This window comes from Muscardinus avellanarius (genome assembly GCF_963383645.1).
Source record: "Muscardinus avellanarius genome assembly, chromosome: 13".
Classification (NCBI taxonomy): Eukaryota; Metazoa; Chordata; class Mammalia; order Rodentia; family Gliridae; genus Muscardinus; species Muscardinus avellanarius.
The window spans coordinates 77,620,601-77,642,144 of record NC_137799.1 but is presented as its reverse complement, the minus strand read 5'-3'; the positions used below and the strand labels follow the sequence as shown (position 1 = coordinate 77,642,144).

Genomic DNA, 21,544 nt, shown 5'->3' with positions numbered 1-21,544 from the left:
ATCTTCTCTTGAAGAGAAATGAATAAGCAAAAGAGGTGAAAAAAGGTAGCTAGCTGATATTACAACCCTTTGTTGTAAATAACTGGATATTGAACACATTTCCTCTCACCAACATGCCAGATAATATCCTTTATGAGCCATCTGGTGCTAGCTGCACAATTACTGATGTAGTTTAGCTGGGTTTGTTTGTCTCTTATATAAGTAACTGGAGTTTGGCTGAAATTACACACATGAAAACATCTGAAACATTATCAGGCATAAAGTAGGTGCTCAATAAATGTGTGTGCATGCATGTGTGCGTGCATTCATGTGTGCATGTGTGTGTATTATGAGAACTTTCTTAGAAAAGTTCCTGTATTTAAAGGGCAAACACAAAGATCTCATGAATTTTTTCCAGTTCTGAAATTCTCTACTTATCCATGACATTTTTCTGCCTTGGAATGCACCTTGAATGAGTATTCCTCACAAATCACTTTCTAATTTCCATGGGCATGGCACTGCCTACAGAAAACTAGCCTAAACTCTACTAAGATACCTGAATGCTATCCAAACAAATTTAATATGGTCCTGTGGGGAAAGTCAAAATGCTTGTAACATTCTCTAATTAAAGGTAATAAAAAGCCAAGCCAATTGCACGGGCCTCATAAAGTAGACGATGAGAGACCTCAGGATTTGAAAAATTCAAATCAGTAATAAACTGAGATTTGGGATCTAAATCAGAAAACCTCAAAGCTAAAATCAATCTTGCTGAAAATGTCCTTGCTGCCAGCTTTCCTGAGGGCCGTCTGTATCAACAGTAGGCAAACTGTGGCTTCCAAGACAAATCTGACACCCAGATTTTTCTTTTTTTTTTTTTTAATAAAGTATATGCTGGGTCTAGCCCCTCCCTTTCAAGAAGCTTCCAGCCCTCTGACATTTCCTCTGATCCCAAGCTCTGTTTGGTAATGCCAATAAGTGGAGGGAATAAGAAGTAGGAGGAGACAAGTTTCACTTCCACTTATCAGCCATTTGATTGGGGGCAGATCTTCCATGCTCTGTGGATAAGATGATTAATGACATCATCTTCTTAAGGTTTTCATGGGAGTCGGCTTATGAACAGAGCCCGGAACAGCAGCAGCATTCATTCTCTTTCCATACACTTGTCACTTAGAAGAGTGGCATCCCAATGATGTTCCTTTGCTTAAATCATAACAGCCAAACTATGGGAACCAGCCTAGGTATCCATCAACAGGTGAGTGGTTTACAAAACTATGGTATAAACACACGATGGAATTTTACTCAGAGATAAACAAAATTATGTCGTTTGTAGATAAATGGATGCAACTAGAGAATATTATGCTACATGAGATCAGCCAGTCACACAAAGAGAAGGGTTGTATGTTTTCTCATATGTGGAACCTGGAGAGAAATAGGGAAACAAAAGGGGACTTTGGATAAATGAGAAGAGAAACCAGTAGAAAAAAGGAAGGGACTTGGAGATGGAGGTGAAACTGTTTCCTTCCTGATAGAGGAAATAGTTTAAAGGATCCTACATGCACACGTGAAATAATACCAATTTCAATATTAGGGATGGGAAGGGGGTTGGAGCTTGGTGGGATCTAGAGGGATAGGCATTGCATTGCTGTGTACATATGTGTTTCTATCACACTGAACCTCAACATGATGTATAATTACAATGCATCAAAAAAGTACATTTAAAGAAAAGATTTAAAAATAGTATTTTTAAAGATAAACCATTAAGTTGTTAGATGGAATAAAATCCAAATCTCTCTTTCAACAAATCATGAATCTTGTAACAAAAGTGTACCTTTATGTCATGTGTGCATGTGTGCGCTTTAAACAAGATCTCATTGGTACTACGAAAGGACCTTGATTATTACAGGCCACAGAATACTTATTAACATGCTCTCAGAAAATATAGAGAAAGAAAATCACTTCAAGGGCCATCAGTGAAAGATGCTACGACAGCAGGTCATTTTCTAACACATCTGAGCCAGGGATTTACTAAGAGATTCTTTTGTCGTTTTGTTCTGTGTTGGCAGTACTGGGGATTGAACCCAGGAGCTCTACCACTGAGCTGAATTTTCAGCTCTTTTATTTTTAATTGCAAAACAGGATCTCACTAACTTGCCTAGGCTAGCCTGGAACTTGTGATCCTCCTGCCTTAGCCTCCCAAATTAATGGTATTACAGGAGTGTGCCATCATGCTTGGCTACAATCAGATTCTGAATATCACCCACAATATTCTGAATATCACCCACGATTGAGGTTCTGTAATACATAATAGTAATTTGTTTTACTGTTTAATTATTCCTATGGGTTGTTAGCTCTCTCTCATAGAAGGTGTCAACATGTAAAGGAGTGAGCCTTGGGTCTATGGAAAGGAGGTCTACTAAGAAGCCTGCTATGACCATATTACAATCTTTCTACAATCTCCTATAAGCTGGCCTTTTTACTTATAAATTTGAAAAACTGACTTATCCTCATGACCTTATGGGGTTTTGTGACTATGACAATATATATGATGATAACAATAACTGATTCAGAATCCCAGCATGTTTATATTGCATCTGTGAAAGCTTCTTGCCACATATTCCCACATTTTACATTTATTTAGACAAAATCTGCCCTTTGCAGTGGCTTTATTCCTAAAGTGTCCTTGAATATGGCTTAACACTTGTTCTCCTTAGCTGAAAATAGTAGCCTTTTCATATTTTTTATTTAGGAGGGGTGGAAGTTGAAAGGAAGGACACTTTTCTTGGCTTTACACAGCAAGCATATATTTTTACTTGGAGTGTAAGTATACCTATTGTGACCAAGAGTCGATGAAAGTTATATTTAAAAAAAGTACTCTGCAAAGTTATCTTTTTAAGTCTCTTCTGACTTTAAAAGGCTGGAACAAAGGACATTTCCAAGACCCTTCATTCCTCCAATTCTATTATATGGACACAAGTTATTTACAGCTCTTTTAGGATAAGAATGGGGAGGTTTTGAAGACCCCTTAAGCCTTTAGCCCTAAATTATAGCCTACAGAGCCCCCAAGGGAAATATCAACCGAGAGGCTCATCATTTCTGTATATTCACAACCATCTGCTTTATGGAACAAGAGGTGGGGGCCGGGTTGTAGGGGGAAGCTCAACGTGCTGATTAGATTTAGCTTTTAGCATTTATGTCTCCCTTGCTTGAGCTGTTTACTGATAATTATTTTGGTTACTTGGGAACAAATCTTATAATCCTGGGGAGGCAAAGACAGATGCAGATGGCTGTGAATTACATCCAGTAGGATCAGAATATGGCTCATGAATCTCAGCTTCCACCACCACAGACACAAAGTTGGACTGGGTTAGCTTACTGCATAGCCTTTGAGGCAAGGGACAGAGCTGAAAACTTAAAAGGAGCCAGGAAGCAAATGACAAAAGCTCTCTGTATGAGAAGGGGAAGCACATACGCCATCACTAAAACAACAGCGATGACCAGTCCAGGGTTGGAAAGCTGTCTCAAAATCTTCGCCATCCAGCTCGGGAAATCATTCTCCAGGGTCTCACCAATGACTTCAAACATCCTGTTTTTGCCACTGAGAGGACAGAAAGAGACACAAAGAGAGGCTTATTTAAAACAAATCACAGTTACAGAAAGAAAACAAGAAATATTTCTCAAATACTGCCTAGGCATTGTCAAGTTAGGAATCTGATGTTTAATTATATCTATCTCCTGATACTTTGACCTCATCTTGTCAACATATGAATTAGATACAAGAAATTTCATAATGCACATAGTCAAAGCAGTTAGGAGAGTAATCACAACATCAGGAGGAATTTTTTTAACACTGATAGATTTTGATTAAAACATATTTTGTGAGTAGCTCCTAAGTCTGTCTCTCAGCCACTGTTATTATTGAAGAATGCTCTCCGTGGGCTGAGTACACAGTTCAATCAGTTTTTAATGGGCTTTGGAAATGAATACAAGAAATAGCCTAGCAGGATGAAATCCACAAATAACCCAATATTTCTTTCCACATGATCAGTTCCATCTCATTTACTACAACACCTCCTTCATCAGAGATGTTCGTAGGCAACCACACTGAATCATAAGCCCCTTTTCTCTCAGTGTTTCTTCCACAGGACAGCCCCAAGGAATACCAGCTAAGACCTATTAAGTTTGCAGGAGAATCAGCTGCTATAAACTAGAAAAACAACTGGGAGCAGGATGTTTTAACTTAGTATAAAATATATAGAAGTAAAATGAAATATTCCTTGTGTCAATTTACTTTTTCTATGTATGCACATTGACCCTGCAATAAAAACTCATAATTTTCAGTAATTTGGTTGTGTTTCAACAAATTGTAGGTTTCCTCATATTAAAGCTTAGTGTAACATTTATAATAATGTTTAGTCTTTTTTTCTAATCTTTAAACTAAATGAACACAACTCACAAGTTCCAGATCAGCTGCCCTTGCCCCTCCAGATCTAACTAAAGCTGTCACTCAACAGACAAAATGTGACTCCAAGTACTGTGCCAGGAGTCAGTGGACAACAGAGCTTTTATGTTTTGTTTCACAAATTATATATCTGGACAGGTGCATAACATATGATTGCAAATGAGTGATGATAACAGTGTCGCAGCATAATGCTGTTAGTTAAAGCTCTGTATAAGCCTGCACCTAGTGTATGATCTGATATTTTTTTAAATCTGCATAAAAGCCACACACGAATGCTAAAATGACATTACTTCAGTCTTTGGGGTTATGGCAAGTGCCTGTTTTAGTGTTAAATGTTTCTGCAATTTCCAGATTATCTAAGCTAAACATGTATCATTTTCACAGAAAATTGAAAATATATAGAAAGTAAAATTGTGTTAATCAAGCAAGGAGGCATGTAAAAAAAAACCCAGAGAACTATAAATTTTTCAGAATTTCCGGCATAAGTTTGAGGAACATCAAGGGTTGGGATGGAACAATTAGAGTCGTGTGTACCCAAGAAATCAAAAAAATATTTTTTAAATTGTCCAATCCATTAAATAGATATTGGAATAATTTTCTAGAAACTCATCTTCTTCTTCTTTTTTTTTTTTTTTTTTTTTTTTTTTTTTTTTGGTGGTCCTGGCAATGGAACCCAGGAGCCTTCTACCTCCGGGCTACACTCCCAGACCTATTTTATATTTTATTTGGAAACAGGGTCTCTTAAGCCAGCTGAGGCTGGCTTTGAACCTGCGCAATCCTCCTGTCTCAGCCTCCCAAGTGCAGGGATTACAAGCGTGCGCCACCACACCCAGCGGAAACTCATCGTCTAAATAAGCCAGAATATCCCAAATTGCTTTGCCAAGTGGGTAAGTGGACAATAGCCATCTTACCTGAAAACACACCTGCACCTGAGAGAGACTGACCATTGCAATAGCGTCTCCATTAACCTACCTAGAATTGATGTGTGCCAATCTGCTGCTCACCCAGGAGCCAGACAAGGTCAGGCAACCTTCAGTGGGCAGGCAAGAGAAACACTTTAATTTCAGAATTCCTAAGGATGGCAAGCCATGAGGAACATGCTTCCTCACCTCATTTCTAGGGGAGAACAAGCTTTCAAACCCACAAAGCAAACACAGAAGTAAAGTAAGCATATTTTGCTCCAAAAGAAGAAAACTGACAGAAAATAAAGCAGACATACTTCTTTCCCAGCACTCCTCTGAAAATGTTTAAATTTTCTTAATCTCAAAATAGTGGTTTACATGTAATAATTTTACCTAGGTTTACCAATCATGAAACTTCTGGTCAAATTTAGCTACTACACTTTAATTGCAAACTAATTTTTTTCAGTAAAAGTCAGAATAACTCAGTGTGTGACAAAGAAAGCCAGGGGAATTGGAGCTCAAAAAGCCAAAATTGTACACTCATTGTATGTGTGTGAGTCAGTGGTATTTTATTTTATTTTATTTTATTTTATTTTATTTTATTTTTGCGGGGCTTGGGATGGAACCCAGGGGTATTTGACCTCCGAGCTATACCCCCTGCCCTATTTTTCATTCTTTATTTTGAAACTGGGTCTCACTGAGTTGCAGAGGCCTCACTAAGTAGCTGAGGCTGTCCACGAACTGCGATCCTCCAGTCTCAGCTTCCTGAATGCTGGGATTACAAGCGTGGGCCACCACGCCCGGCTTCAGTGGTATTTTAAACCTGAGACCTTTTGTGTATCTATCCAGTTCTGTGTTTACATCATGTGGCCTTTCTGATAGACACCTAAGATCCTTTACTATAATTTTAGTGAAAAGGATCAACTTCCAATTAAAAAGTTAAAAGTATCCTTTAAATTTATACTGGATATTAAGTTGTAAGGTAATGTGCAAGTAACTGAAGACTGTAAATATCAAATCTCTTGAACTTTGTACTCTGATATTTGTCTTCTTCAAGACTGTAATTTCATATTTAGTCTCCAGATGTCACTGTCTGCATTATTTATTTCAGTCCATTTAGAAACACACACACACACACACACACAACACATATACACACACACTCATTGAGTTTGTCCACATCAATTTCCTGAGTCTAACAGAATTCCAGCTAGTTTTGATCTCTCCTCTGGCTTAATGATTTCGTTTTTTCCCAGTAAAGCAATAACTCAAGCTATTATTTAAGTGGAAATGTCTCTTTTATACTTAATTTGTGGGCAAAAAACTTGTTGACTTTAAATAACTTGGGTCAGACAGTATAAAAGGAAAATGATATTTGGCCATTCAAGCCTCGTGCTTGTCACTCATGTGACTTCTTACATCTTATTTCCTTTACTTCCAATGCATGCTGGCCAGTAACTCAACATGCAGAGATTCCTGGCGAGGTGGGTTAGGTTAATTTCTAAGGATTGTTAGAGTGGTATCCTGTCCTACAGATCCCTGGACTTTTCTTTTTTAAAAGTGTCATAAAGAGAAGTCCATCATAGAGAACTAGAGAGAATTACTTGTTTAACTTGAATTACAAAGTTTTATTGACTCTCGATTACTGACTTGATTGATACTTAGAATATATGAGGAACTACTAAACTTTTTGCTAGTGTGTGGCATTTTGGATCACAAATAGTATTATCCTCTTTATTTTCATTATCATTCAATGATTCCACTTTTAGGTACCTTGTGGGTAGTCTCCTCTCCCACACCAAGGTGGTGGGCCACATGACAAGAAGCAATAGCTGACTATATCAGGATATGGTGGTCTAACATCAGGAAAACCCTCTCATGCAGACCAGTGTAATCAAACCTTGTTTTTAACTATCCCCTAATGCAGAAGTAGCTCAGATTCATTGTCCTTATTAATCCCAGGCAAGGCCTAGAATAGCAGATGTTATTTTTCCTTTGATGATTCCTAAATGAGAAAATAGATGGAATTTGCCTAAGCCTCTCTATGTCACAGAATGCTCTTGAACACTCAAAAGATATCATTCATACCAATCCAATAATGCCATTGTTTTTTTAAAAAAAAATAGCTTATACAATGAGTGACCATGTCCACTTCTTCTCCTGAAAGAATACTATGACCAAGTGAAGCTTCAAAGACCAGAGACCTGAAGGGCCCGCAATCAAAGGATGGTGGGAGAGATACAATCATGTATAGGACCGGCATGGTGGACAGAAATAGGATGAGCAACAGCATGCCCAGGTAGAAATTATTTGATCTGGATGCTTTGAAGACCCTGGCTTCCGGAACGTTGCAGCACATCACAGCCCAGCATTGGAAGTACATGGATGTGTGGAGCCGAAGGATGTTGATCCCTGGGAGGCTGGGAGCAAAGAAGGAGCCCATCCTAGAAAGAAAACAGCTGTGCTCAGTGTTCAGACTTCACTGCATAAAAAAGCCACCCCACCTGTTTATTTTACATCACGATTCTTTCCAAAGGCAGACAATGTATTGCCAAATTCAACCACACAAACTCTTTTTATAAGCAAATCTAACCAATCTGTTTCCATCTTCTACATACATGTTGCCATTTCTTCCATTATTGTAGTTATTGTCTACATAATTCTTCCATAGAAATTATGCTGTGAGTCACCTATATCTGTTATAATTAATAGTATAAACCTCAGGAGTAGACAATATAGTACAATCATTTACTTCTTTCTGCTCATTCTATAATAAACTTGAATTCTTCTAATACTCATAATTTATTAATATGTTGAAAACATAATATTTAATAATTAACCCTTAAATCCACTTTTTCTCTTCAAATAAACTGCACATTTGCGATACTGGGGATGAAGACAGGGGCATCTACCTTAGAGTAGCCCTATTTTTTATTCTTTATTTTGAACGGGGTCTCACTGAGTTGCAGAGGGCCTCACTAAGTAGCTGAGGCTGTCCGCGAACCGCGGTCCTCTGTCTCAGCCTCCCAAGTGCTGGGATCACAGGCGTAGCCACTGTGCCTGGCTGTACATTTGGATCGATTGCTTTTGTCATGGGTAATCAATTTTGCCTAATGAAAGAGAATAAATTATTATTTTTTCTTATATTAACTATTTTCTCTTTGTAGCAGTTATAGTGTTTTAGAACTGATTGGAGAGATATATTATTCCAATTATATTATCTTTTCTTAATAATTTATAGCTAGATATATGTACTTTTGAGATGGAAATCCCACACATTCATTTGGATTTAACTTATCTTATTTTCTTACATTATCGTGTCCTGGAAACTCACTGCTTTGGGTACCTGGCTTTTAAAAATTAGTATGGCTGGGCGTGGTGGTGCACGCTTATAATCCCCGCGCTTGGGAGGCGGAGACAGGAGGATTGTGCTGGTTCAAAGCCAGCCTTGCTGGCTTAAGAGACTCTGTTTTCAAAAATATATATAAAGTAGGTCTGGGAGTGTAGCCCGGAGGTAAAGGGGTCCATCCCCAGTACCACCAAAAAAAAAAAAATTAGTATGATGATGTACCACTTTTAAACATAAGGTCATTTTTACTTGATGACTTAGTTGCCAACACCTGTGATGTAACACACTTGTGAATGATTATGTTCACCCCATTCTCAAAGTAGGGCTCACACACACACACACACACACACGACTGGTTTAACCAGTAAAATAGAAAATGAATTGCACTTTGCTTTGATGAGAAAATCCATTGGCTTCCTAAAGCAACTTGAGAAGTACTTTATTAGTCCAAAGTTAAAAAAAATACATATGTCCTTATTTTATAAAGATAAGTGGGGTCTTATTTTTTTTTAATAAGACTTACAATAAAGCTCTCAGTATTTCTGGCTAGGCTTAACATTTTATATTCCTGAATATGTAGCAGAGTCGTTTAATCAATCTAATGTAAGCTTGGTATATTATAAAGATATTTTTATTTTTTGTGTGTGGTACTAGGGGTTGAATCCAGGGGCTTTTCTACCTCTGGGCTACACTCCCAGACCTATTTTATACTTTATTTGGAAACAGGGTCTCACTAAGTTGCCGAGAGCCTCACTAAGTAGCTGAGGCTGGCTTAGAACCTGTGTGATCCTCTTGTCTCAGCTCCCCGAGGACTGAGATTACAATCGTGTACCACCATGCTTGGCTATAAAGATATTTTTAGTTACATGAAGAAATTTATTTCTGCTTTAATTGAACTTGTATCATCCCAAAGTTAACTCATTCCTTTGAAGGATGAAATATTTACACCGTTTGAATTATATTCTTGATAAGTTTTCAGACTACAGCTGAGATGGCATTCCATGGTGAATTGACCAAAAATTTTGTATGATATTATTTTTTTAGTGGGAGGATAGACTTTCAAACAACACAGTAAACATCAAAAAAAAAAAAAAAAAAAACAGAGTAAGTTGAGCCGGGCATGGTGGCGCACGCTTGTAATCCCCACACTTGGGATCCTGTTTCTTAATTTAAAAAGTATAAAAATAGGTCTGGGAGTGTAGCCCGGAGGTAGAAGGGTTTCCAGGAACCCCAGTACCACCAAAAAAACAAAAAACAAAAAACAAACAAAAAAAAACAGTAAGTTAAGTGATAGTCCCAGTTGATGTGTCAGAATTGCAAAGTCCTAGATTATATACCCCAATGCCAACATCTGTAATGTAATGCACTTGTGAATGATTATGTTCACTATTCTCAGAGTGGGGCTTGAACATGTGCTCGTTTGACCAATTAAATCATATAAACAATGAGATGGCTCACTACTGGGTGGACACTCTGAAAGTCCAATGTGTTTATTGTCCTTTTCTCTCCCTGCTAGTGTGGCCAGTCTAGGTCGATAAAGTGACAAAGAGGTCTAAGGTTAGACCTCTTTCCCAACCTACAATGCACATGTTTTGGTTTTTTATTTTTGGAAGTTGCTAAGATCTGGGGGTTATGTTTTATTGATGTACAAAGTAATATGTTTTATTGCTGTACAAAGTAATTTACTTTTTGGTGTAATTAAAAACCTAGAGTTCCTAAAACCACATATATGTACCCATACATATAATGTGCAATGTGCATTATTTACCTATATGCTTATATATGGATACATGTATTACATGTATGTGCACTTATAGATAAGCAAATTTTAAAATCCATATCATATAGGCATTCTAAGCAAAATAACCTAGAAAAACAGGTCCTGGCACCATGATGTCTGAATCTTAATACTCATCCTATCTTTGCTCATGACTCACTAATCAGCTCAGCTCACTAAGTCTCTTACTGACCTGATCCTTTCATCTGTTGGTTAAAAATCATTATAATATCTCAGCTTTATAAAACGCTTTCAAGAACATCAAAGCAAATGAAAGCTACTTTTATTTAGCTTCCATTATTACATCAGTGACATATACATGTCAGGGAAATTTTTCACATCTGATTGACAGAGAAAATGAAGGGAGAAGGTGACAAGAATGGAGGTAAGGTACCCAGTGGGACAGCGTTGAAGCTGTCCAGAACTCATCATGTCACACTGTGCTCTCTGCCACCTCTCTACACCCTGCTTTGGAAACAATATTATGTGTTTTCATTATTTAAAACATCACTTCAGGCACTTAGGATCTCTATTTTAAAAATGAGCATGTAAGTGAATTGAAGGTTTACTTCTCATTCAGCCAAATCATAGCAAAATGGATTTTACTTAAAAGTTTGGATGTTAATAACATCTATGTAAATAGCCTTCACTCTTCAGCAACTCCTAAAGCAGTAATTAAATGTCACTAGTCACAAACCAATGGAATTGAATACAAAATCCCAGACCACTGTGATTGTTTCTGTCAAAAAAGGCCAGACTCAGTAATAAATAGATAAACATGAAATAATGGAATTACATGTGAGGACCCTTGTGGAGAGTAAGCCTACTAGTCTTACATTATACCATCCTCACATCTTCCTACCCCATCACATCTCCATTCTCTTACTAACTTCCTAGGCGTTAGGAAGAGAGCATTTGTGCAAAGTGCTGACCTGCTCTAGCATGGTGGCATATGCCTGTTATCCCAGTACTTGGAAGGCTAAGACAGTAGGATACCAGGTTCAAGGGCAGCCCAAGCAATTTAATGCGGCTTTCCTAAACCTAGAGAGACCCTGTTTCAAAATAAAAATAAAGTAAGGCTGGGGTGAGCTCAGAGATAGAATGTCCCTGGGTTTAATCCCTGGTCCATAAAGAGAGAGACAGACAGACAAAGAAAAAGGAAGGAAGGAAGGAAAGAAGGAAGGAAGGAAGGAAGGAAGGAAGGAAGGAAGGAAGGAAGGAAGGAAAAGAAAGAAAAGAAAGAATGGGCTAGGTCTGGTTGTGAACACTAGATAGCTATTTTGCTTCTGGGTCTCTGGAATGTGTGCAAATATCTCTGTACACAAAACACATCACTTTCTAATGCCCTCAACAAATGAACCAGAAGCAAGCTTGACCCATGTCTGGGAAGTGAATATATAGAATTCAGGAATACAAGACAATACAGAGATTTCCATAATAAGTCTGCCCATTAGAGAGCTGGATACAATTTTTACACTTTTCAGAATTTCAATGACAGTGGACTAAATGGCTGCAAACTTATAAGGAAGCCAATAGAACTGCCAATATGACAGATTTTCTGATGATAAAAATTAATTTCTAGGCCAATCTGTTATCTTAATTCTAAAAGAATGTAATAGACATGCTGCACATGTCTACACCAATGGCATCCACCAGTTCTGAGGGGTTTGTAACACTGTGTGAAAGCCACTGATATGAGGCAGTGGGTTCTCATTACTCCAACAGCTGAGTTAGCCATTTTCCACAATGACAGCAGAGAGCCCCCAGGAAGGGAAACATCAGAGCCCACAGGAGCGGCTCTGTTTACTGTAACTGTCAATCATGACTCCTTAGCCCCTCTTGACTTTGCTCCCAGTTTGGAAAATAAAGGATGCATTCAACCCCTTAATGACTCTCTGGACACATGAGCCGTTCTTGCAAATTTAGAAAGTGAGGGGACAGGAACTACATTTCTGAACATATCTGACAGCAGGGAAAATAATCTCCTTATGGTGTTTGTCTCATATTGCTTCCTGTAAGGAGGTATAAGAATTTGACAGGCACCATGGCAGGATGATGGAGCCCATGAGGCTAGTCTTTATGTTACCAAAGCAAGGTGGTTTTAATGTCTGTAAATGGGTCCAGTCTCCATCAACATAAAAAGGTTTAATAATTCAAGACAGCTATAGTTGAAGGATTTGAGTAATATACGAAGCTTGTTCAAAAGCCAAGGCTTTCATGACACCTGGGGAGAAGGCAGTGGTGTGGCTGGTGGCACAGTATTGTATTGGGCACATGTCCATGGGATAAATAGTTCAATCATAACTGCTCGTGGGCTCTTAGTTAAAAATGACAGATTTCTTAGACACATGGTCCCCAGATGAATTGCATGCTGGGATTCAATTTTTAAACTCAAAAACAGTTTCTAATGCATCAAGTTATCATAACCTGTCAGAGTTTACAGTGAAAATGTTTCCATCTAATAAAAGATATGACAATTTTTTCACATCAAAAGAAACAATTTCAATGTGCAAATGGCTCTATAAAACAAGTAACAAAATAAAGATCGTATTTTAACTCAACCTTCCTAAAACATGTGTTTCATCTCTAGAAACTATTTTATTCATAAGATATTATTTTCAAATATATCTGTAAGATGGATTTTAAATATATTTAGCTATGACAATAAAATAAAACAGGTTTCCCCAAAAGGCCTTGTGTTAATTTATTTCATACTTAGGTGGCAATAATGCGATCATTAATATTTTTCACTATTACTCCCTGTTGTTATAGTATGTAAAAAGATAGTTTTCAAATAAATCTACTAACCAGAACCTAGACTAGCATGATTTGATGAAGGAGCACACGGCAGAACAGGAAGATGCCTTGAGGACAAAAATCTAAGATGTGAAAGTAATAAAAGTAAACTATCATAGCTATCTACTTTTCAAACAGGGAGTTAAAATTCAGATTGTGATCTCCTCCAACTTTGGGATGCAGTGTTCTTTACGATCATGACCTGGGCGGCTTTTCTGTAAGTGATAAACTGTCCAACAACTGGCCTACCAGATCATGCCTTGGTTGAAGATCAGAGCAAGGACGTTGCCGCTGATGTCAAACTCGGTGTACGAAGGCTAGAAGAGACACAGGTGTTCACTGGATTAGCATTTCAAATGGTAAAAATCAAACAGCAGCCAGTTCTTCATAGGCATGACTAGATAGATGTACAGCTACTTTCCTTCAGCAATGATAGTAGAATAATCAATAGAATACATAAAATGATAAGAAGGTAACCTTTTTAGCATAGTGAGACTCATTTTAAAAGGCTGTCATTCAGCGCTATAAAAGTAAAGCCAGACATGCTCTTGCACCCCGCTGGTGAAAGTCAAAGCCATAGCAACCCTTTTAGAAAAACAGTTTGATCATACATATGAAAAGCTTTAAAAATCTCATTCTCTTTGACCCTGTAAGTCAACTTCTAGCAATCTGTCTCAACATAGTAATCTGAAATGCTGATAAATTTTAGCAAGGACCGATGAAATCATCTAAGAGGCCAACATCAACTAAGTGAGCACAGTATATTTATACCATGATACAATATTGCAGCTAATTACAATAATTTCAGAAGAATATTTATATACATGAGTAAAAACTATGTTCTAATGTTAAACAAAACACTTATTATACATTCGTGATTTGTAATCAACTCTCTAAAGCTATAAATGGCAGACTGAAAAGTAATCAACAGAATATTAATAGCTTCTATGGGGGTCACAGACTATGGTCTTTATTTTTTATTTTAAGTTTTGAATATTTAACAATTTTTCAACAAAAATGTGAATTAATTTTACAAGAAGAAAAATATAGAAAAATAAATATTTAAAAAGCTTAAGAAGTAACTGAACTCAAGGCCCAGACTTCATGTTCCAAATAATGTCAACATGCACAAGGCTGCAGCACCAGGCTGTTGGAGGGATTACGGATACAACCAAAGTGAGCACCTGTGCAAGAGTGGCCCATCCCAAGGTGACAGATGAGGCATTCTAGTAGGGGCATTCCTATTAATAGAGTTAATGCCAATGAGAAAAGGCAATGAAACTGTCCTCTATTTAATTTGAGATAAAGAATTCAGAGGAGACTAATTGGTTCCAAGAGAATAAGAGAGCAGCCAGTATAAAATGGGAGGGCCAAGAAGACCTACCAAATGGCAGGTCCTTAGCAGTGCACAGGTCCTAATGTCTCCAGATGTGCATCATCAGACCATATGTGTCTCATTAACTCTTCCCAACACACACACACACACACACACACACACACACACACACACACACACACACGATGGCCTGACACAATCTCTGTTTTAACTAAACTCAAGAAAGGAAAATAAATTGTAAGAAGATAGACTAGGTCTCCAATTTAGAAGCCCAACAAATCTAACCCCAACTTTCAAGTGTTTTGTGTCAAAAGTCTCCTGAATCCAAGCTTCTAGTTCATCACTTTCCCCCAAAGCAGTAGTATTTCTTCTATTCATCTAAAAGATATGGGCAACATGCTTTATTCACAGAATAAACAGTAAATATCGCACAGCAAGAATTGCTAAACCTCAAGACAAAATGATAATATGATAAATAATGGAATAATAAATAGCCCTGCACATTAAACAGGACAAAGATAACCTAGATAATTGCAACATAAGTGTATTCGAGATAAATGCAAAGTGTTGAATCTAGTTTGTAGACTTCCTAGACAAATAATGTTCACAAAATGCAAAAAACTTTGGTTGACAGTTTTTATTTTTAAAAAATAGTAGAAAAATGTGTCCTTCACAAAAATAAATTAATTGCTTCTTTACTGGAGAGCCCATACTCTGAATCCTTCTCCTTTTGAGGTCGTGCTTTGCTCTGGATCATCAACACTTTCCTCCTGGATCCTTGGTGATCAGAGAACACATCTGAAAAATGCTCAGTCAAGGAACCTGTGCTATCTATGCTTTTAAAACAGCTTATCTCTGTGATTTCAATAATCAAATCTTCAGCTATGGCCTCCTGAGAATGGATATTATGACGTAGTTCATCAAACTACAGCATGTGAAGAAAAACTCAACCTTTTGAATGCAATTTTTCTTTATTCTCTCACAAACATATAAATCTCCTGAAGGTTATTTGAGATGAAATATTTCTTACTATTTGACCAGAAGAGCACAAAGCACACACTAGGGATCCCTAGTCTCACACTGAGTTTGCAGCAGGAAAAGCAGAAGAAAGAAAAATATAGCAATTCTTTGGAAGTGGTGGTGGATTATTTTTTTTTCTGAAAGAATTATCAAGTATATCCTCTGTCTACTTCAAATCCCCTCCCCACACAACAGGTAATTTATGAACCCATATTGTCAATTAGCAGGTCAACGACAATGGCAGAAAAACATTCTCATTAGCCTCTTCTCCTCCAAAGCAGCCCCAGTTCCGATTTCTACATCAAAATCTATGTCTGCACTGACTGCCCATACTTTCCAGCTTCTTCATCTCTTAAATCCTAGTTAGCCTTCAGCGTTCATAAGAATGACTCCTCCTCCACAATGTCTTTACATTTCTGCTGACTCCCCTCTCTCCCTCCCTCCCTCCATCCCTCCCTCCTTTTCTCCCATTCTCCTTCCCTTCTTCCCTCTCTATCCTTAACCCCATAGCAACTGATTTCTCCTATGGTATTTAACTTTTATGCCCTTAATTGATATTGAGAGTTTTTAAGATAAAAGAATAGTGGAGTATGAGGAAACAGAGAATAAATACCTCAACAGTAGAGGGCAGTAGATCTCAAGTCTAGCCCATTTCTCCCTAATGAGAACAGAAATCTGATATTGCCAGGCCTTCCAAAATGTCAAGAAAAACAAGAAATCCATATACTTTTATATACAAGCTCCCAAGTTTTAAAATAATAGCACCTAAAAAGATAAGATCAACAGGGACACTGGGAAGACCAAACAAAATACACTCTGTTATTTGACTCTAGCCTGCAGACTCAAGTTTATAATGTTTCCATAGGCTTACATCTTTTATACCTCCATGTTTTCTTACCACCTAGCACAAAGGTTTACTTTTAATAATTTTCATCCAGTAGGTAGTCAACTTAGTAAATTATCCTCTTGGTAGGTAAATGATAGGATCCAGATAGGATCCACGTCAAAGATACTTCATCCAGCATTAATATTTGAAAACGTGTTTTGATTCTGAGTTTTTCTCCAAAGAGCCTTCCAAAGGTAACATGAGAAAAAATTCTTTCTGTATGACCTAAAACAGAAACGTGTTTTCTGTACTTTGCACTAATCCAAGAGCACTGTCAGCACTTGATAAATAATAAATTATAGTCATTTAATTACAGCTTTTATGCACTCAGGTCTTGTTATATTGACTTCACATTTGCAGTCAAATTTTCTGCCACTTAAGAAGAAAACAAAGACTAAAAGGCAAACAGAAGCCAAGCAATGGTCTAGGAAAGAAATGGTCATTTTTATGTCTGCCTCAGAAGCGCTGAATCAGGCAGGAGAAATAGAAATGAACCCGAGCCAGCTGAATACCTCATAGCAGAGCCCGGGCGAGCCACGCCACGATATCCTGCATCTATAGCATTACCTCACTGTCTTTCACTAGGGAGCATTACCTAACTGCATTTGGCCCATCCCAGGAGGCGCTTTCAGTGAGAATGACAGCAGAGATCTAATAAAAGACGCCATCTCAAAGTCAGGGCACAAGAGAATTGAGCCCGGAGTCTAGAAAACAGTCTTGAAGGCCGCCTAGATGGGGCTAAGATGTGGAGGTGCAATAGTTAATCAATCGTCAACACAAAATGACAGGCATAGTTCAAATAACAGAGATAAGAGGTTCTGTTTTCATAGTGCTGCTTTCTATGAGATGGAGACATGAGAAGTGTCTATTCAGTTTGAATGTTTATTTCTTAATTGGTTATTTGTTTTCTGTTATTGTTGAAGTTCTTAAGTTCTTTGTATATTCTAGATATTAGTCCTCTATCAGAAGTATTGCTGACAAGGAATTTCTCTCATTTTGTAAGCTCTCTCTTCAGAAACGTAATAGTTTCCTTTGCTCCACAGAAGCTTTGATGCCATCCCATTTATTGATTACTAGTTTTATTTCCTGAGCTGTAGAGATCTTACCAAAAAAGTCTCGATTGGTGGCTATATGGTAACAATTGGTCCAATGCCTTCTTACAGTTATTGTATTCTCTAATCTAAGTTCTAAGTCTTTGACCCATCTTGAGCTGACTCTTGCAGGGTTTAATTGGGATCTAATTTCATTCTTATACAAATGGACAGTCAGTTTCCCCAGAAACACTTGAACCTCAATATGAAATATAATTATCATGCACTAATAAAAGTATAAAAATAAATAAAAGGGAGATATATAATAAGCATATTTTAAAAAAGAGGGCACATCTTATGATTAAATAAAACAGCATGTTGAAATACAGTTCCTGATGAGCTGAGCTGTGTTAGATTGGATGCTCAGTGAAGAGCTCTGAGAAGGTGACCTACTAACTGAGACCTTAGTGACAAGAAGCAAATAGACATACCAAGTTCTAGGGTGAGGGTATACCTTACACAAGAAGCAGCAAGTGCAAAGGCAAAGACCATCTTAGATTTGACATCAAAAAGAAGCCCATATAAGAGTGAAGTCAGGCACAGTGGCGCACACCTGTAATCTTAGTACTGGGACAATAAGACAGGAAGATGACATGTTACAGGCTTTCCTCAGCAGTAAAGCAAGAGCAAAAGTGGTAGCAGATGAACTCAGAAAGAACCCCCAAAAAAAGCAGATCATAGAGCGTGCTAAAGGCCTTAAAGAGGTATTTGGAATTCATTTGGAGTAGTTTTGAAGACACTAGAGAATTTTAAGTACATGAGTACTATCAATTCCCCAGGTCATGTTTCCCAAAATAACTTGCAAATTAAACCACTTTCATTTGCAAAAGAGAGCTGATGGAAGTCTGGTGTTGCTGTAGACCACAGGACATCTGCTCTGCTGCTGCCTGTAAATTCCTGAGGTCATTTGGAGTTGAGCCTAGAGGGAGAGTTGGCAATGCAGGATTGCCCATGGGGTTCAGAGAGACCTGCACCAGTGTGTCAGACTATGAAACACCCCTTCCAGAATCCTGCTCCACTTCCCAGAGCCCTGTCAGCCAAGTGGGTCTTCCTTGAACCCTCCAAAGGCCCCTGCTGTGTCTCTGTCAGGCTCTTATAAGCCTGTGAGTTTTGTGAACAAGTGTCATATTTACCAAATCCTTTTATTACTCAGTTTCCTGCCTAGTGACTGGCATATCATAATTATCCAGTAATGCCATGAAATTCAAAAGAATTAATAGAATGTGCAGTTGAGTGCTATCTCACCCTGCTTCTAGAAACACTAACCAACTTCCTGGGGAGGGGCTGACTATGGGGCCAAGATCCTGAGTTCAGCATGTTAACTGGCAGGTCAAGGTCCATTGCTTTTTGTGCTGATTTCACTTCAATATCAGAAACCATGATACTCAAGTTTGACCTCTTCAGAATTATCACTGTACTCACTGGTCTTCATTTATTAACATCTTAAAAGATTATCTCACCTATCAAACCGTGAGGTGCCCTTCCTCTAGAATAATGTGGAACTGATGAACTGCAAAAGAAAAAACTCTGACAAATAAAAAAAGAATATCATACTTACATATCCATATTCCAGATCCCAGCACCAGCAATAGTTGCAAAACCTTACAAAACATGCCCTGAGAAAGTCGCCGATGAGGATTGTGACGTAAGTGGTCAAAACATCAGAAACAGTAAGCCGCACGAATTCCTGTGGAGATAGTGTCTGTATTAAAACATACATTTTTGTCTTCAAGAGGCCCTAATGTTACCATAAAGTCCATCATGTTTCTAATGACTGTTGGCTAAAAGACTGTAATTAGTGGTAAGAGGAATAAAAAATATTAGGCATATCTGGTAAATGAAAAATATTTAACCTGTATTTTGGTAGTCTAAATATAATTATTTCCCATTCCCAAATCTTTGTATCAAGTTTTTTTTTTAATTTTATTTTATTGGTGCACTGTATTCATACATCATAGTGGGATACAAACTTTTGTAGACATACATGCACACATCGCCCAGTCAGCCCCCACCCGATCCCCACCCCATTCTCTCCCCATCCCTCCTTCCCATGCTTGGCTTAGTGGTTGACATCTAGTATTATAGCAATTTATCCAAAATTAAAAATGATAATCTCACATAACAGTTTCATTTGTCTGATACCAAGTGTTTGATGATTTAAAGATAGCATTTCAATATTTCTTTTTGCTTTCTTTCTTACTAGAGCATATTTTTTTCTGTTTTTTTAGGTGAAACTATCATATATTTATATATTTATTTTTCAGAAAAAAAAATCTATCCTAATATGGAAAATGGACTCTAGATACCCACAACGATCTTGAAAAAGAACAAAGCTAGCAGATATATATTTTCTGATTTCAAACCATATAAAGCTACAATAATTGAAACAGTGTAGTACTGTTCTAAAGGCAGATATATAGACCATTGGAGTTAAATACAAGCCTAGAGCTAAATTCTTCCCTATATTGTCAAGTTATTTTTGACAAGGTTTCCACGAACATTTGGTGGTAGAAATAATAATCTTTTAACTAAATATTGTTGAAAAATAATAATTACATGGAAAAGAATAAAATTGGACCTTTACCTAATCCCATATACAAGTATTAACTCAAAATAGATAAAAGACCTAAATATAAATCTTAAGACTAAACTTTTAGGAGAAAATCTGGGTCATAAAACCTCACAACATTGAAATTGGCAGTGATTTCTTGGATATGATTTCAATGGCACAGGCAACAGAAGAATATACAAACTCCCTAAAAAATAAAAGAAAATATTGTATATCCAAAGACAATGTAAACAGAGTTAAAAGTTACTAATAGAATTGGATAAAATATTTCCAAATGCTATATCTGAAGGTATATTAATATTCCAACTAGAAATCCTAAAAATTAACAACAATAAAGGCAAACAATACAACTTAGAGATAGGTAAAAGACTAACATAAATAATGAATCTCCACAGATAACCAATCTTAGTTGTCTGTTGGATGGAAACTCTTGTTTCTCTGGTTCTGGTGAGTGTTACCTATTTCTTCTTTGTAGTTAATCTCTTTGAGTATTTTCTCTAGCGCTGGTTTTGAAGACATAAATTCCTTCAGTTTCTGTTTGTCATGGAAGCTTCTTATTACTCCATCTAATTTGATAGAAAGTTTTGCTGGATAGGAAATTTTTGGCTGGAAGTTGTTTTCTTTCAGAGTTTGGAATATGTTACTCCAAGCCCTTCTGGCTCTCATGACTTGGTTTGGGAAGTCTGGAGTGATTCTAATTGGTTTGTCTCTGAATGTCAGTTGGCCCTTTTTTTTTGTTGCCTTTAAGATTCTCTGCTTGGCTTCCACATTGGTCATTTTGACAATTATATGGCGTGGGGATCCTCTTCTCCAATCCTGTCTAAAGGGAGTTCTATAAGTTTCCTGGATCTGTGTATCAACCTCTTGCTCTATATTTGGAAAATTTTCTGCTATTACTTCCTTGAAGAGATTGTTGATCCCTTTGGTATCACTTTCTTTTCCCTCCTCTATTCCAATTATTCTTAGGTTAGCTCTCTTAAGATGGGCCCATATTTCTTCAATGTCAGATTCCTGCTGTTGGATATTTTTTTCTAGATTAGAAACTATGCATTCATTTTTGGATTGCTCATCTTCTAAGAGCGAGATTCTGTTCTCCATGTGGTCTAATCAGTTGTTTGTGCTTTGAATTGAGGCCTTTACTTCATTAATTGCATCCTTTATCTCTTTTTGGCTCTCTCTGAGTTCTTTTCGAAGCACCTCTATTATTTCTACAGTTATTTTCCTGATTTGATCTTCTAGAAATCTCTGATTTTCTGTTTTATCAGGTTCTGATGTTGTGGGGTTGTGCACATTCATTACTCCAGTGTTATTCCTCTTTCCCATGATTTCGGAGGTTTGTGCCTTCTCTGGGTTCTTCCCTTGGGTCACTATGGCTTAACT

The 21,544-nt window shown here is 37.4% G+C and overlaps 1 protein-coding gene across 1 annotated transcript in view; it reads right to left on the bottom strand.

Moving 5' to 3' along the window:
- TMC1 (transmembrane channel like 1) overlaps window positions 1-21,544 on the bottom strand; it is a gene marked incomplete at both ends in the record, with an annotated part of 183,910 nt that overhangs the window by 6,661 nt on the left and 155,705 nt on the right. Inside the window, 4 exons of the mRNA XM_080708995.1 lie at window positions 3,449-3,574; window positions 7,545-7,784; window positions 13,512-13,579; window positions 19,154-19,282. Coding sequence (XP_080565121.1) covers window positions 3,449-3,574; window positions 7,545-7,784; window positions 13,512-13,579; window positions 19,154-19,282 — 563 coding nt within the window. The remainder of the gene's footprint in view (window positions 1-3,448; window positions 3,575-7,544; window positions 7,785-13,511; window positions 13,580-19,153; window positions 19,283-21,544) is intronic.